Source organism: Chiloscyllium plagiosum, unplaced genomic scaffold (genome assembly GCF_037043375.1).
Source record: "Chiloscyllium plagiosum isolate Xiang-an unplaced genomic scaffold, Cpla_swu_hap1 HiC_scaffold_5, whole genome shotgun sequence".
Lineage (NCBI taxonomy): Eukaryota > Metazoa > Chordata > Chondrichthyes > Orectolobiformes > Hemiscylliidae > Chiloscyllium > Chiloscyllium plagiosum.
In genome coordinates this window covers 118,440,117-118,456,971 of record NW_028270143.1, presented here as the reverse complement: position 1 = coordinate 118,456,971, position 16,855 = coordinate 118,440,117, and the positions used below count along the sequence as shown (strand labels likewise).

At 46.6% G+C, this 16,855-nt stretch overlaps 1 protein-coding gene across 4 annotated transcripts in view; it reads right to left on the bottom strand.

Annotated features, from left to right (window-relative positions):
- Positions 1 to 16,855, bottom strand: part of LOC122550137 (uncharacterized) — an 82,362-nt gene that overhangs the window by 49,682 nt on the left and 15,825 nt on the right. For all 4 annotated transcript variants that reach the window (XM_087987585.1, XM_087987583.1, XM_043690777.2 and 1 more), the window contains 2 exons: positions 13,137 to 13,275; positions 681 to 834 (listed from right to left, as the gene is read on the bottom strand). In XM_087987585.1, coding sequence (XP_087843711.1) covers positions 681 to 834; positions 13,137 to 13,275 — 293 coding nt within the window. The remainder of the gene's footprint in view (positions 1 to 680; positions 835 to 13,136; positions 13,276 to 16,855) is intronic.

Below are 16,855 nucleotides of genomic sequence, written 5' to 3'. Positions count from 1 at the left end.
GAGTCCACAGGAGGTTGACAAAAATGATCTTGGGGATGAAGGGCTTGCCATATGAGGAACGTTTGAGGACTCTCAGTCTGATGGAGTTTAGAAGGATAAGGGGATTAGGTCAGTTTGGTTGGAATTGTGCACCTGTCTAACCCATGCTGCCTTCACCAATTAAAGAACAGATAGTTCTTTGTGAAGCACGTCTCATTCATCATTAATATAGAACCCCAGGCAAGAGCCCAGCCCCAGGATTAGTCTGGTTGGAGCAAACCAAAGAAATCCTGGGAACTAGAGTGAACACAAATGGAAATGTGTTATCCTGACTCAGGTTACCGTCCTCTCTAAGTCAGAGAATGGTGCATTTCACTCTCACCACTGAGACTTCACACCCTGAATCTGGGAGTACTGAGGGAGTGCTGCACTATCAAGAGGCGCCCTCTATAGGTTGTGACATTCAATCCTGAGAATGGTTAAGGAATAGGTCCCCACTGTGCAGCAACAGTCAGCAGGTTCAGGAACCTTTGAGGATGTAGAGGGTCTTAATTCTTCAGACTTCACCTCCAGCTTCTGATCTCTGCCCCCATCCCCACCCCTCACTTGCCTAGCAATGGATCACCGATGAGCTCCTCACTTCCTGGCACGTTTGCTTCATTTGGGGGAACATGGTTGGAGGTTTACAGGATGCTTCCTACCTGTGAGGCAGAGCGGTCACTTGAAGAAGGGACTGGGCTACCAGGGCCACTGGAGTAGGTCTGAGTGCTGGCCGAGGACTGACTGCAGTGTGTCCGTGACATGCTGAGCAAGCGATGGATCTCCAGTTGCTGAGCTTTGATGGTCCGTTCTAATCTGGAAAAGAGAGAGTTGCCAAATTTTCATTTTGCTTTGCACGATCTAAGAATTCTTTTGCAAGCTCAACATACTAGTCAGGAGGAGCCATAGTCTGTGAGGGTTCAAGGCAATCCGTGAGTTGACGCTCAAGTGAGTTGAAACAACAATGATCAGAGAACAACATTCTGAAATGAGCAATGGGATATACCTGACATTCTTTCAGGATTACTCCAGCAGTACACAAGCCCAACTACTGCTCTTTCATAGCACTTCCAACTGATGATCAACAATCTGAAGGAATCTTCTAAAAATCTTGTGATAACAGCACAGAGAGTGTACCTCCTAGACAATTACACACCAGAGCAGAAATTCCTCAACCTTGTTTTTTTTTTAATTCATTCACGTTGTCCCAGCATTTATTGCCCATCCCTAATTGCCCAGAGGGCAGTTAAGAGTCAACCACATTGCTGTGAGTCTGAAGTCACATGTAGGTCAGACCAGGTAAGGATGGCAGATTTCCTTCTCTGAAGGACATTAGTGAACCAGATGTTTTTTTCTGACAATCAGCAATGGTTTCCAGGTCCTCATTTCAGATCTTAATTAAATTAAAATTCCACCATCTGCCATGGCGGGATATGAACCCCAGAACATTACCTCGGTAACAGTCCAGCAATAACAATATTAAGCCATTGCCTCCCATGAGTTGAGCAGGCTTCAAGCTCAGAGGTAGCAATGGCTGCTGTAGAAACACAACAGAGCTGTAACCCCTCACACTCTCAGCCTGCACTCTCTGTTTTACGCCAAGGGGTCACGGACCATTTTCAGGTCTGAAGGTGAGCTCATAGGGTTTGGGAAACTCTGGGCCAGAAACACTGCAGGCAGCATGTTGTAATATCAACTATGACCAAACATGAATTGGGGGAGTGGGGAGGCTTGCAGAGAGGAGAAACCAGTTGTTGCAATTCATACAATTACAGAACGGTTACAGCAAAGAAGATGGCCATTCTGCCTGCTATGTTTATGCCAGCTCTCCACAAGAGCAATCCCATCCCCGGTCTCATTCCCTTGTCTTTCTCTTTGGGTGAGCATCAGATTCCCTTTTAAAATCCACAGCTGAAAACCTGCCTCCCCTACACTCTCAGATTGTACACTCCAGACCCTCACCACTTGAGTGAACCTGCCTCCCCCACACTCTCAGACAGTACATTCCAGACCCTCACTACTTGAGTGAACCTGCCTACCCCACACTCACAGACAGTACGCTGAACCTCCAAGGGGTGCTGTTTCTTGTGAGAGTTTCACAGATTGTGAAATAAGTCAATTACGGAAGACCTAACCTGGGAGGGGCTGCTGGCTCGGAGGTGCTGAAAATGTGTTGCTGGAAAAGCGCAGCAGGTCAGGCAGCATCCAGAGAACAGGAGAATCGACGTTTCGGGCATAAGCCCTTCTTCAGGAAACTGGGAGGTGTTGACAGGCAACCACAACGCTATTGTGTGCAGTTCTGATCACCACACTATCATAGCAAGGAAGTGGAGTGTTTGGAGAGGGTCCAACAGAGGTTTGCCATGATGTTGCCTGGATTGGACTGTATTGGCTACAAGGAGAGGTTAGATAAATATGGATTATTTCCACTAAAATGTCAGAGGCTGTGGGGGTGGCTGATAGATGTATATAAAATTATAAGAGGCATGTAGAGGGTGGATAGTTGGAGCCTTTCTTCCAGGTTGGCAATGTCAAATATTAGGAAGCATAGGTTTAAGGTGAGAGGGACAAAGTTTATAGGAGATGTGTGAGGCAAGTTTTTTTTTAAACACAGCAGGTAATAGGTGCCTGGAACATGCTGCCAGGGCAGGTGGTAGAAGCAGATAAAAACATTTAAGAGTTATTTAGTCGGACACATGAACAGGCAGGGAATACAGGGACACAGACCATATGCAGGCAGATGAGATTAGTTTAGAAAGGCATGGTGGGCCAAAGGCCCTATTCCTATGCCATACTGTTCCACATCACATAAGGCCAGCTCTAGATTGGATAAGAAGGTGCTCCTTTTCCCAGGGACTGGTGGACCTTTGACATAAGCCACCAGCTCCTGCACTGACATCAATTTGTTGCACCTCTTCAAGCTTCTAGTGAGAGCAGAACATTTTTCTGAAAGAGGTGGAGTTTTAGTTGTTTAGAAGATAGATGCTGCAGGAAACTATCAGGACCAAGTGATCCACTGGACTGATGTTGATCACCTAAGGGGATCAGAGAGGAATTTCTCAGACCTTTTCAACTTTTCCTACCTCAAAATAGACTTCGCTTAATGTCTCTCCCTGCAAGGTCAGAAGGTGTTGAGTAGGGGAATGAGGTGATGTGTGTTCTGTAGTGCAAATTGTCACAGAGGCTGAATGGAGCAGGGAGTCTTTCCCTGCCCATGGCTGTTCGTGTCTTAAATAACATTATCATTCAAATAGCCACAGCCAAGGCTCCCCCAATAGCTCAGAGAGCACCTGAACCATCCAGCCTTGGGTTCAGTTCCTGACCTTCCACAGTGTAGTTCTGTAAGTGCTGCCATTTTAACGCTGAGGATAAAAGAAGGGGAGGCAATACACCTTTTGAATCCGACTCCCCAGTTAATAAAACCAGAGCTAACCTTCTTCCTCAACACTGAGTGAACTACTCATTCAGAGAGCCAGGGCAGACATGTCGGGCCAAATGGCCTCCTTTGACTCTGTAACAATTCGGTGATTGCACAAACATCACTTTTCTGCCCTGTTCCAATATCCATTGGTGTTCAAATAGCTGCCTCAGTGTTCCTGAATTAGGGAAGGGGGCCAGGTGAGTCAGGTATCAATCTCTTGAGGGAGGTCAACACACGATGAAAGGTAAGATCTAAAGCAACTGCGAAAAAAAAAGCATCCGCCCTGCACATTGGCCTATACTAGTGTAGTCACACAGAAGTCAATAGAAACACTAGGGAATTAAAAAAAACAAGAGTGGAGGAGGATGATGGCTCATTGCTAACCACTAATGCTGTGAGGTGCTAAAACGTGTGGACTGCCCAACTGAGAAAGATAGCCAGGGGCTAACTGAACAAATACAAAAGAAACTAGAGGGCATAAGTGAGAGGGGAAACATTTAGAAAGGACCTAAGGTGCAACTTTTTCACATAAAGGGTGGTGCATGTATGGAATGAGCTGCCAGAGGAAGTGGTGGAGGCTGATACAATACAACATTTAAAAGGCAGCTAGACGGGTATATGAATAGGAAGGGTTCAGAGGGATATGGGTCAAATGCTGGCAAATGAGACTAGATCAATTGAGGATATCTAGTCGGCATGAACAAGTTGGTTGGTTTCCATGCCTCTAATATTCTATCTAGTGAGACCATGCAAATTGATACAAACAGGATATAATATTTCCCACGCATTGGGTCTGATCTGATGGGATACAATATCTTTTCAATTCTGGTCATTGTTAGCGAGGATAACGATGAGAATCACAAATATTAAAACTCAATTTCCCGATCGCCTTGAAATTAAATGGTTTGGTTTAATATTATACAAACTCCTAATTCTCTTGCTCAAAACCTTCACCGATCCAGGAGCAACTCTGGCTGGTAACTATGGAGACAGTAATGGGCTCGGCCAAGCTGTCCTCCCAAGCAAGGAGGGAATGTAGATTCGAGGAATTGCTAAGTGCTTTTGGGCAGTTGGAAGATTTGATATAAAGGTTTGATGACAGCTTACTTGAAAATTAAAATAAAAAGTCTTGCTCAACTTTCTGCTTCAATGAAAGGCACTAAGACATTGTTTCTTTCAGGCACTGTCACACAGGATTCTGCAAAGTTAAAAATCACACAACACCAGGTTATAGTCCAACAGGTTTAATTGGAAGCACACTAGCTTTTGGAGCGACGCTCCTTCATCAGCGTTGCTCCGAAAGCTAGTGCGCTTCCAATTAAACCTGTTGGACTATAACCTGGTGTTGTGTGATTTTTAACTTTGTACAGCCCAGTCCAACACTGGCATCTCTGAATCAGGATTCTGCAGGTTTACAGTAGAAACCTGTATCTCCTCTCACTTTCCTATTTAAACCCCATCTGTCCATTTTTACCCACTCACTATCTATATTCCATTGCATTAATGTTGTTCTTTCATCTACAGCCAAAGCAGTACTTTTTGAGGTGTAGGGAAGGCGATGGCTTAGAGGCAGTATCACTGGACCAGACGCCTCAAGCTAATGCTCTGGGTCATGGGCTCAAACCCCATAATGGCAGACGGTGACATTCAAAGCCAGTACAAAGCTGGCCTAATTATAATGCGTTGTTGTTTCAAAAACACCCATCTAGTTCACTAATGCCCTTTAGGAAAGGAAATCTGCCATCCCAGTCTGGTCTACAGAACCATACTCTTTTCTGTACAAGCACATGGTTTTGGGCGTAATGGAGATTGAGGATTGGTTAGCACACAAAGTCACAATGAATGGGTCTTTTTCAGGTTGGAAAGCAAAGGGTCCCAATTATTTACTGTCTACATTCCTGGCTTGGAGGAGGAGGCAGAGTATAACATATCAAATTTGCTGATGATGCAAAAAATAGAGGTGGGAGGGCATGTTGCAATGAAAACTTAAGGGATTTGCAATGGAATATAGATAGTGAGTGGGTAAAAATTGACAGATGGGGTTTAAATAGGAAAGTGAGAGGAGATGCACTTTGGCAGGAAGAATCATGAGACTGACCACTAGTTAAATGGAGAGACTTCCAAAAAAAAGTGCAACACAGAGAATTCTGGGTGTTCTTGTGCATTGAACACAAAATATAAGTATGCTGCATAAGTAAGAGATTAAAAATGGGGAAGTCTTGTTACAAGATGTTTTTGAGGCCACACATGGAGTACTCTGTATAACTTAGATCCCCTTGACCAGAAAGGCCATAGTGGCATTGGAGGCTGGTTAAGAGAGATTCACTAGGCTGTTTCATGGGATGTAGGTGTTGAGTTATCGAGAACAGCTAAACAGGTTAGGCCTTTATTCATTAGGCTTTAGAAAAATGAGACGTTACCTTCTTCAAACATGCAAGACACTCTGATTGGTCTTGAGAAGGTAAAGGTTGGGATGATGTTTCCAAGCATAGGGCAGTCTCAAGCTGGGGGTTATCAGTACAGAATAAAGGGATACTCATTTAAAACTGAGATGTAAAGGACCTTCATCTCTCAGAGGGTCTGGAACTCTCTACCCCAGAGAGTTGTGGAGGTTGGATCACTGAAAGTGGTTAAAGAGAAGGTAGATAAATTTAAAAAAAAATTAGCTGTTGAGGGTTATGTGGAGTGAAAGAGGAGTGGAGAACTAGAGTAGATCAGCTGTGGTCTTCTATCGAAAGGCAGGGTTGGCTTGAGGGGCTGAATGGCCTACTCCTGTTCTTATGTTATATTCATATTCAAAATTGGTGATGAAAAAATCATATAATGCACACTAATGAGACTTGAAAGTAATTTGTCATAAATTACCCAGTTAAAATAGACTCATTTTCAGACTAAGATCGATGGGTAGCACAGGCCATCAATGAAGATGATTTATGAGCTGGTTAAGAGGAAGGAAGCAGACTGAAACTGTAAACAAAACTAGCTGAAAGGAGGGGAGGAATTGAGTGCGTACTCCAAAGTTCAGTAAAGCACATGAACTGTTGCTGATTTATTTGGATGTGTTGGGAGGCACACTATAATCCTAAGTGCATAGTGTTCGCTGCTAACACTTGGCGGGGGAAGGAAGGATATTGGAGAAAATAAGAACTTTCAAATAGAGGGTTTTAAACTGTGAACTGAGCAGGGGTGCTCAGACAGTGGAAAATATGCTTGTGTATTAGTCTTCATTACTGCATGGATTTTCCAAAGGGAAATTCAAAAACGTTGAGTGAATTCTTGGTCTACTTTCCTTTCACCCCTTAACACTACACCAAGCACAGGAAATGTAACATTTATCCTTTGGAATCATAGGAGGCCATTCAGCCCATTGAGTCCACACTGACCCTCCGAACAGCATCCCACCCCTTACCCTATCCATGTAACCCTGCATTCCCCATGGCACATCCTTGGACACAATGGGCAATTGAGCATGGCCAATTTACCGAAGCTGCCCATCTTTGGACTGTGGCAGGAAACCAGAGCAAACCCACGCAGACACAGGGAGAACGTGCAAACTCCACACAGACAATCGCCCAAGAGTGGAATCCAACCCAAGTCTCTGGCAATGTGAGGTAATACTGCTAACCATTGTGCCACCATGTCACCCCTTTAAGTCCTGCTTTTCCACTATCCATGGTCCCAAAAGCCTCTTTCAGGTTACATAGCAGATTACTTGCACACCTTTCATTTTACTGTGGTGTTTTTGGGGCAGGTCTCGAAGTTCCTCATGTATTCTGAATGGCCACACCATGGGACCTCTCCTCATGTATCATGCATCAATGTGTGTCTCTTCCCCAACACACAGGCTTCCCTGTCCTTGGAGAAGGAGCACGCGGTGTCCACCAACACCCTGGAGTTGTTCAGGGAGAGGTGGGCGCCGCAGGGAGTGGAGTGCATCATTTCTCCCTCCAATTCTATTTTGATTTAGTCCCTACCCTCCCCTTCACTGTTTTGATCACACAGCACTGCCCTTTGATGTGAAGGGCAGTGTTTGTCACTGGCCACCCGGGTGTTTTCCTATCTTCCTGGTGGTGGAAATTGAATAAAGATTGGTGCACTTTGTGTCTTTCACTGTGTCTCACACCTGCACACACACACCATGGGTGCTGGGGATAAAATAAGCACTACCGCACTTAGGTGGTAGTGTGGGGGTTAAAACAAAAAAAAAAAATCAGCACTCTCTAAAAAAAAATAAACAGGGGAATAGGAGGGCAGGTCTGAAGACCTCCTCGTGGGTCTGCTCCTGGGCCTGGCCAAACTGGCCATCAACAGGTCCAGGCAGCGGGCCGTGGAGGGGGTCGTTAAGGCCGACTGCCTGCCCCTCTTCCGCGGTTATGTTAGAGCCCGAGTGTCCTTGGAGAAGGAGCACGCGGTGTCCACCAACACCCTGGAGTTGTTCAGGGAGAGGTGGGCGCCGCAGGGAGTGGAGTGCATCATTTCTCCCTCCAACTCTATTTTGATTTAGTCCCTACCCTCCCCTTCACTGTTTTGATCACACAGCACTGTCCCTTGCTGTGAAGGGCAGTGTTTGTCACTGGCCACCCGGGTGTTTTCCTATCTTCCTGGTGGTGGAATTTGAATAAAGATTGGTGCACTTTGTGTCTTTCACTGTGTCTCACACCTGCACACACACACCATGGGTGCTGGGGGAAAAAATAAGCACTACTGCACTTAGAAGAAAAAAAAGAAAGAAAAAAAAGAAAAAAAAAAGAAATCCCCCCCGGTCTCTCTGGGGAAGAGGCACCGGCCCTCGGAGGGGAGGGACTCTCCTGCAGCGCGCCGGTGGTGCTGCCCCTCTCCGGGGGACGAACCAACGGTGCCCCTCGAAAAAAAAAATAAACAGGGGAATAGGAGGGCAGGTCTGAAGACCTCCTCGTGGGTCTGCTCCTGGGCCTGGCCAAACTGGCCATCAACAGGTCCAGGCAGCGGGCCGTGGAGGGGGTCGTTAGGGCCGACTGCCTGCCCCTCTTCCGCGGTTATGTTAGAGCCCGGGTGTCCTTGGAGAAGGAGCACGCGGTGTCGACCAACACCCTGGAGTTGTTCAGGGGGAGGTGGGCGCCGCAGGGAGTGGAGTGCATCATTTCTCCCTCCAACTCTATTTTGATTTAGTCCCTACCCTCCCCTTCACTGTTTTGATCACACAACACTGCCCTTTAATGTGAAGGGCAGTGCTTGTCACTGGCCACCCGGGTGTTTTCCTATCTTCCTGGTGGTGGAAATTGAATAAAGATTGGTGCACTTTGTGTCTTCCACTGTGTCTCTCACCTGCACACACACAAAAAAAAGAGGAGAAAAAAAAAAAGAAACAAGGGATTAAAAAAGAAAAAAAAAAGAAAAAAATTAAATAGGAATGTGCTCTATTTCACTGTTTTGATCACACAGCACTGTCCCTTGATGTGAAGGGCAGTGCTTGTCACTGGCCAAAAAAAAAAAAAAAAAATAAACAGGGGAATAGGAGGGCAGGTCTGAAGACCTCCTCGTGGGTCTGCTCCTGGGCCTGGCCAAACTGGCCATCAGCAGGTCCAGGCAGCGGGCCGTGGAGGGGGTCGTTAAGGCCGACTGCCTGCCCGCCCCTCTTCCGCGGTTACGTTAGGGCCCGGGTGTCCTTGGAGAAGGAGCACGCGGTGTCGACCAACACCCTGGAGTTGTTCAGGGAGAGGTGGGCGCCGCAGGGAGTGGAGTGCATCATTTCTCCCTCCAATTCTATTTTGATTTAGTCCCTACCCTCCCCTTCACTGTTTTGATCACACAGCACTGTCCCTTGATGTGAAGGGCAGTGCTTGTCACTGGCCACCCGGGTGTTTTCCTATCTTCCTGGTGGTGGAAATTGAATAAAGATTGGTGCACTTTGTGTCTTTCACTGTGTCTCACACCTGCACACACACAGCAAAAAAGAAAAAAAAAAGAGAGAAAAAAAAAAATAAACAGGAATGTTCACTGGCCACCCGGGTGTTTTCCAATCTTCCTGGTGGTGGAAATTGAATAAAGATTCGTGCACTTTGTGTCTTTCACTGTGTCTCACACCTGCGTACACACACCATGGGTTCTGGGGATAAAATAAGCACTACCGCACTTGGGTGGTAGTGTGGGGGTTAAAAATAAAAAGAAAAACGAAGAAGAAAAAAAGAAAAAAATAAACAGGGGAATAGGAGGGCAGGTCTGAAGACCTCCTCGTGGGTCTGCTCCTGGGCCTGGCCAAACTGGCCATCAACAGGTCCAGGCAGCGGGCCATGGAGGGGGTCGTTAAGGCCGACTGCCTGCCCCTCTTCCGCGGTTATGTTAGAGCCCGGGTGTCCTTGGAGAAGGAGCACGCGGTGTCAACCAACACCCTGGAGTTGTTAAGGGAGAGGTGGGCGCCACAGGGAGTGGAGTGCATCATTTCTCCCTCCAACTCTATTTTGATTTAGTCCCTACCCTCCCCTTCACTGTTTTTGATCACACAGCACTGTCCCTTTGATGTGAAGGGCAGTGTTTGTCACTGGCCACCCGGGTGTTTTCCTATCTTCCTGGTGGTGGAAATTGAATAAAGATTCGTGCACTTTGTGTCTTCCACTGTGTCTCACACCTGCACACACACACCATGGGTGCTGGGGATAAAATAAGCACTACCGCACTTAGGTGGTAGTGTGGGGGTTAAAAAAAGAAATTAAAAAAAAGAAATAGGAATATCAGACATTCTGTCACTAAAAAAAAAAGAAAAAATAAACAGGGGAATAGGAGGGCAGGTCTGAAGACCTCCTGGGCCTGGCCAAACTGGCCATCAACAGGTCCAGGCAGCGGGCCGTGGAGGGGGTCGTTAAGGCCGACTGCCTGCCCCTCTTCCGCGGTTACGTTAGGGCCCGGGTGTCCTTGGAGAAGGAGCACGCGGTGTCGACCAACACCCTGGAGTTGTTCAGGGAGAGGTGGGCGCTGCAGGGAGTGGAGTGCATTATTTCTCCCTCCAACTCTATTTTGATTTAGTCCCTACCCTCCCCTTTACTGTTTTGATCACACCGCACTGCCCTTTGATGTGAAGGGCAGTGCTTGTCACTGGCCACCCGGGTGTTTTCCTATCTTCCTGGTGGTGGAAATTGAATAAAGATTCGTGCACTTTGTGTCTCTCACTGTGTCTCCCACCTGCACACACACACACACCATGGGTGCTGGGGATAAAGTAAGCACTACCGCATTTAGGTGGTAGTGTGGGGGTTAATAAAAAAAAATTTTTTTAAATAATAAATAAATAAAAAGAAGAAACAAAAAAAATAAAAAGTGGTTAATACCGCACTTAGGTGGTAGTGTGGGATAAAAAAAAAATAAACAGGTGAATCAGAACATTCTCCTTCAGGAATTGACTCTGTGCTGGTTGGTGCTGTAGTCAGTGTGTTACTGTTGGTTTCTGACCCTTTTTTTGGAGGGGGAAAAACCCTGATTCCTGAACTGGCTGAATTATTTAGCCAGTTTGTCAACTGGCATTCCTTTTAGTGAGAGAAAATGAGGTCTGCAGATGCTGGAGATCAGAGATGGAAATGTGTTGCTGGAGAAGCGCAGCAGGTCAGGCAGCATCTAGGGAACAGGAGAATCGACGTTTCGGGCATTAGCCCTTCTTCAGGAAGAAGGGATTGGATTGATTCCTGAAGAAGGGCTAATGCCCGAAACGTCGATTCTCCTGTTCCCTAGATGCTGCCTGACCTGCTGCGCTTCTCCAGCAACACATTTCCATCATCTTCCTTTTAGTGAGGACTGATTGTGCATCAGGAGTTTAACATAATGTGTTTCAGGTGTAGCTCAGTTCTCAGGGGATTGTTGTTTCACTGGCTGGTTACAGCCTGTGTTATGCTTTTTTTCTTTTTTCTTACTTGTTGAGGAAAGGACAACGTTAATTTTGTAGTTGGACTTAGCCCTTGGACTCTAGTTTCCTTTGTTTTTTGGATGTATCCTCACTATTTTTGGTATTTGGACTGAGCCCTTGTGGAAGACATACATTTCACCAGAGGAGCTGTTCCTGTGGGGAGGCCTAGCCCTGGGACTGGGCCTCTGAAGATTGAATACCTGTGTGTGTGCTGGGAGGTGAGCACTTGCTGTATCCTGGAGTTTGGGAGAAGACCTTTTCTTCAGGAGTGGACCAAACCCCTGTGAGTTAACTGCACCTGTACAATGTACTATGTTCCTGTGAGTGGGCCTGGTTTTCCAAGGCTGGGCCAGGACTCCATGGAGACCGAACATCTGTGCTGTGCATTTGCTGCCTTCAGGAGTGGACTCTGCCATTGGTTGCGGACTTTGTTTTTAGCAATGGACTCTGCAGTTTGGAGCGGACTCTATTTCTGACGATGCACATTGTATACTGGAGTGGACTGTGTTCTTGGCAGTGGACTCTACATTTTGAAGACTCTATATATTTGGACTGTGTTTTTCAGTAATTAACTAACTGTATCGTGTTGTTTGTTGGGTCTATCACCTGCACTGTCTTGTGTCCCTGGGTCTGGCCGGTCTTACTGGGAGGCCCATGGGTTGTCCTGAGAGCCGGAGGGTGGGTAGGCCATCCTGAGCCTGAAGGTTAGTAGGCTGTCCCAAAACCAGAGGGTGGGTAGGCCACCCTGATCAGTTTCCCTGAGAGCCAGATGGTGGGTAGGCCGTTCTCGGAACGACAGCGCTCAGAAGGGGTGATCAGGACGGGCTGTCCTAGAGGTGGTTGAAAGGTGTCAGAGCAGCCGAGAGCCAGAAGGCACCTAGGGGCAGGCTGAGATCCAGAAGGCTTGTCGGCTACCCTGCACCCTGTTGTCCCAGGGAAGGGGACGGGCTGTCCTAGAGATGGCTGAAAGGTGTGCCAGGATAGCCCACTGGTCGGATGATGCAATGGGGTGGGTGAGAGACCAATGGTACATAGGGGCAGACCGAGAGCCAGAAGGCGGGTAACCGTCTTCAGTGCTGTCACCCTGGGCGGGTACCAGGGTGGGCTGTCCTAGAGGTGGTCGAAAGGTGTCAGGGCAGACCGAGAACTGGAAGGGGTATAGGATGGACAGAGCCGGAAGGTACATAGGGGCGGGCTGCCATAGAGTGGCTGGAAGGTGGGAGGGATGGGGGCTTGCTGGGTCTGTATTGTTTGCACTCTTTATGTAATTGGATTGTTTCATGTACAAATGTCATTGATGTATTTTCATGTTTGAAACTGGGATTTGAGGTTTCTCCTCATTTCTCTGTAAACTGATTGAACAGTAGGGGTTTGGCACCTGGCTTTGCTGTTCCTCTCCCTTGTAAAATTGCTGTTGTATACAGCTGTATACATGTTGACTGTTTTTCTGTAAATTCTTGTAATTGTTTAATAAAATATAAAATAAGGAATCAGAAAATTCTACTTCAGGAACTGCCTCTGAGCTGGCTGGGCATAGAGTCATAGAGATGTACAGCCTGGAAACAGACCCTTCAGTCCAGCTTGTCCATACCAGATATTCTAATCTAGTCCTATTTGCCAGCACTTGACCCACATTCCTCTCCTCTCAACCCTTCCTATTCATATACCCATCCAGCTGCCTTTTAAATGTTGCAATTGTACCAGCCTCCACCACTTCCTCTGGCAGCTTATTCCATAGATGCACCACCCTCTGTTAATAAAGGATGACTTGGTGACAGGATACCAGCCTGTGTGCAGTATAACAGCCTAGCAGCTGCTGCTACTCACCTCCCTTTGATCTTCAAAAGGTTAGCGACGTCAGCACAGAGTGGGACAACACCCTTTCGAGAACTTCTGATTACAAGTGCCACAGCTCTCGAGGCAATCTCTTTATCTTCATCCCCACCATCTATTTCCGAGCCACTCCCTGAAGGCAAAGATTTTAGGAACAGGGAAGAGTTTAGAAACAATTCCATTAAATCAGGCTCACCAAGCTACAGATTGCCCTGGGTGAGGGAGCTTCATAAACACCCCCACCTGCCCAGTCAGGTTGGAAGGATGCTCTAAGATGTGACTTGCATAAGATCTGCATTGATAAAACACTTTGTCAGGCCCACTGAGAGACTTCAGAAGCAGGGTCACTGTTGTAATATAGGAATGATGTAGAGGTGCCACTGCTGCACCGTGGTAGACAAAGTTAAAAATCAACTAGGCAAAAGTAAGGACTGCAGATGCTGGGAACCAGAGTTTAGATCAGAGTGGTGCTGGAAAAGCACAGCAGGTCAGACAGCATCCGAGGAGCAGGAAAATCAACGTTTTTGGGCAAAAGCCCTTCATCAGGAATTTTGTGTTCTATTATGTTATAAATCACACAATGCCAGGTTATAGTCCAACAGGTTTATTTGGAAGCACTAATTTTTGGAGCTACTGGATGAAGGAGCAGCACGCCAAAGCTAGAACTTCCAAGGAAATCTGTTGGATTATAACCTGGTGTTGTGTGATTTTTAACATAATATGGGAAACATGACAGTCAGTTTGAACACAGCAAGATCCCACAAAAACAGCAACACCGCACTGACCAGATGATCTCTTTTTACAAGGGACAAAATGGCCACGACATCAGGAAAGACGTCCCCAGTTTCCCTAATAGCTCCATGCAATCTTCTACAGCCAGCTGAGAGCAGGTACCTTTAAAATATCATCCAAGAGACAACACCTGCAACAGCAGGGGCACATTACTGCAGATGCTGGAATCTGTACTGAAAACAAAACATGCTGGAGATCACAGCGGGTCAGGCAGTATCCATGGAGAGACAGCAAGCTAGTCATAGAATCATAGAGACGTACAGCATGGAAACAGACCCTTTAGTCCAACTCGTCCATGCTGACCAGATATCCCAACCTAATCTAGTGTCATTTGCCTGCACTTGGCCCAAATCCCTCTAAATCCTTCCTATTCATATACACATCCAGATGCTTTTTTTTAACAATACAGTGCAGAACAGGCCCTTTGGCCCTTGACGTTGTGAACTAATCTAAGCTCATCCTCCTACACTATCCCATCATCATTCATGTGCTTATCCAAGGATGGTTTAAATCTCCCTAATATGGCTGGGTTAAATGCTGTAATTGTATCAGTCTCCACCACGTCCTCCAGCAGTTCATTCCATACACGTGTGAAAAAGTTGCCCCTTAGGTCTCTTTTATATCTTTCCCCTCTCACCCTAAACATATGCCCTCTAGTTCTGGACTCCCCCACCCCAGGGAAAAAAGACCTTGTCTATTTATCCTGTCCATGCCTCTCATGATTTTGTAAACCTCTATAAGGTCACCCCTCAGCCTCCGACGCTCCAGGGAAAACAGCCCCAACCTATTCAGCCTTTCCTTGGAGCTCCACCCCTCCAACCCTGGCAACATCCTTGCTTGTTTTGAGTCTAAATGATGTGAAGTGTGGAGGCAGCAGCATTTATGCAATAGTGTGAGGGTGTGGAAGGGAGAAAGGCTGTTGATAGGTCACATTAAATGATTGGAATGTGGGAATAGCAGAACAACGGTGTCGAACAGACAGGCCCACTAGGGTGTTGGGGGGTGGTGAGGGAGAGACAGGACCTTGTGACAGAGGATGGAACAAGTAAAGCTAAAAGAAAGGGAAGGAATAGGAGAGGGTTCACAATCTGAAGGTGTTGAACCCCATATTAAGCCCAGAGGCTGCAAAATGCCTGGCCTAAAGATGAGATGTTGCTCCTCCAGTTTGCGCTGGGATTCACTGGAACACTGGAGGACAGACCCATGGGCATGCGAGCAAGGCGCTGTGTTAAAATGACCAGGAAGCTTGGGGTCTTGCCATGGCCACATGCATCCCATGATTGCAGACAAGCAATATTACCAAATATCTGCAAACAGTATGTGCCAGACCGACAGAACCCTCCTGACACATTTCCAATCCACTTACAGGACATGTCTGCACTCCAATGTGTGACTTCAGACTGCATTTTTCATAACACAAACATTTTAAACACCTCAACTCGATCACCCTTTTATGCAATCTGTGCTTGTAATTAAACCCTTCAGATTCAGGTATCATTCTGCTGAATTGTCATGCACCTCCTCCAAGGCCAATATTATCTTTCCTGTGATCTTGGATGTCTTCAGGAAAATTTGCCATGACCCAGTTCTTCACTGTAGAAGTCTGTTACCATTTGAGAGAGCACCATCAACAAATGTACACAGTTTGTCAAAGTACAACAAATCAATTGTGCTCTTAATCCTGTCTTTGAGCATTAGATCAGTCATTCCCAAAATAGTCATAAACCACAGGGCTGGTAACCACACCTACAGACACTGGCAGTTTGGGGCCACAATATAACATTGTCAGGGCAACACGGAGAGTGACAGAAAGAGAGTGTGAGAAATGGCAAAGACTGTTACAGAAAACACCTATCCTGAAACTGTCTTGCATACTCTGTTAGCTCCAGATTCAACTCATCCAGCACTCTCACACTCACTTGAACCTTCCCACCTCCATAAACCACGGCTCATTCAAAACCTCCAAATGCATGTCAAGTTCCCTACACCCTTCAGGCCCTGACCTACATGGACTCTGAGTCAAATAAGATGCTGACTTTAAAATTCCCATTCTCTGTCTCCGCATTTCTGTTCTGAATTTACCCCCTCTAATTCTAAGGCTGTGTCCACGGGTCCTAGTCTCCTCGCCTAACGGAAACAATTTCCTAGCGTCCACCCTCTCCAAGCCATATATTATCTTGTAAGTTTCTATTAGATCTCCCCTCAACCTTCTAAACTCCAATGAATACAATCCCAGGATCCTTAGCCGTTCCTCATATGTTAGACCTACCATTCCAGGGATCATCCGTGTGAATCTCCGCTGGACACGCTCCAGTGCCAGTATGTCCTTCCTGAGGTGTGGGGACCAAAACTGGACACAGTACTCCAAATGGGGCCTAACCAGAGCTTTATAAAGTCTCAGTAGCACAACAGAGCTTTTATATTCCAACCCTCTTGAGATAATTGACAACATTGCATTCGCCTTCTTAATCACAGACTCAACCTGCATGTTTATCTTTAGAGAATCCTCAACTAGCACTTCCAGATCCCTCTGTACTTTGGCTTTACGAATTTTCTCACCGTTTAGAAAGTAATCCATGCTTCTATTCTTTTTTCCAAAGTGCAAGACCTCGCATTTGCTCACATTGAATTCCATCAGCCATTTCCTGGACCACTCCTCCAAACTGTCTAGATCCTTCTGCAGCCTCCCCACTTCCTCAGTACTACCTGCCTGTCCACCTAACTTTGTATCATCGGCAAACTTCGCTAGAATGCCCCCACTCCCTTCATCCAGATCATTAATATATAATGTGAACAGCTGCGGCCCCAACACCGAACCCTGCGGGACACCGCTCGTCACCGGCTGCCATTCCGAAAAAGAACCTTTTATCCCAACTCTCTGCCTTCTGTCAGACAGCCAATCCTCAATCCATACAGTAGCT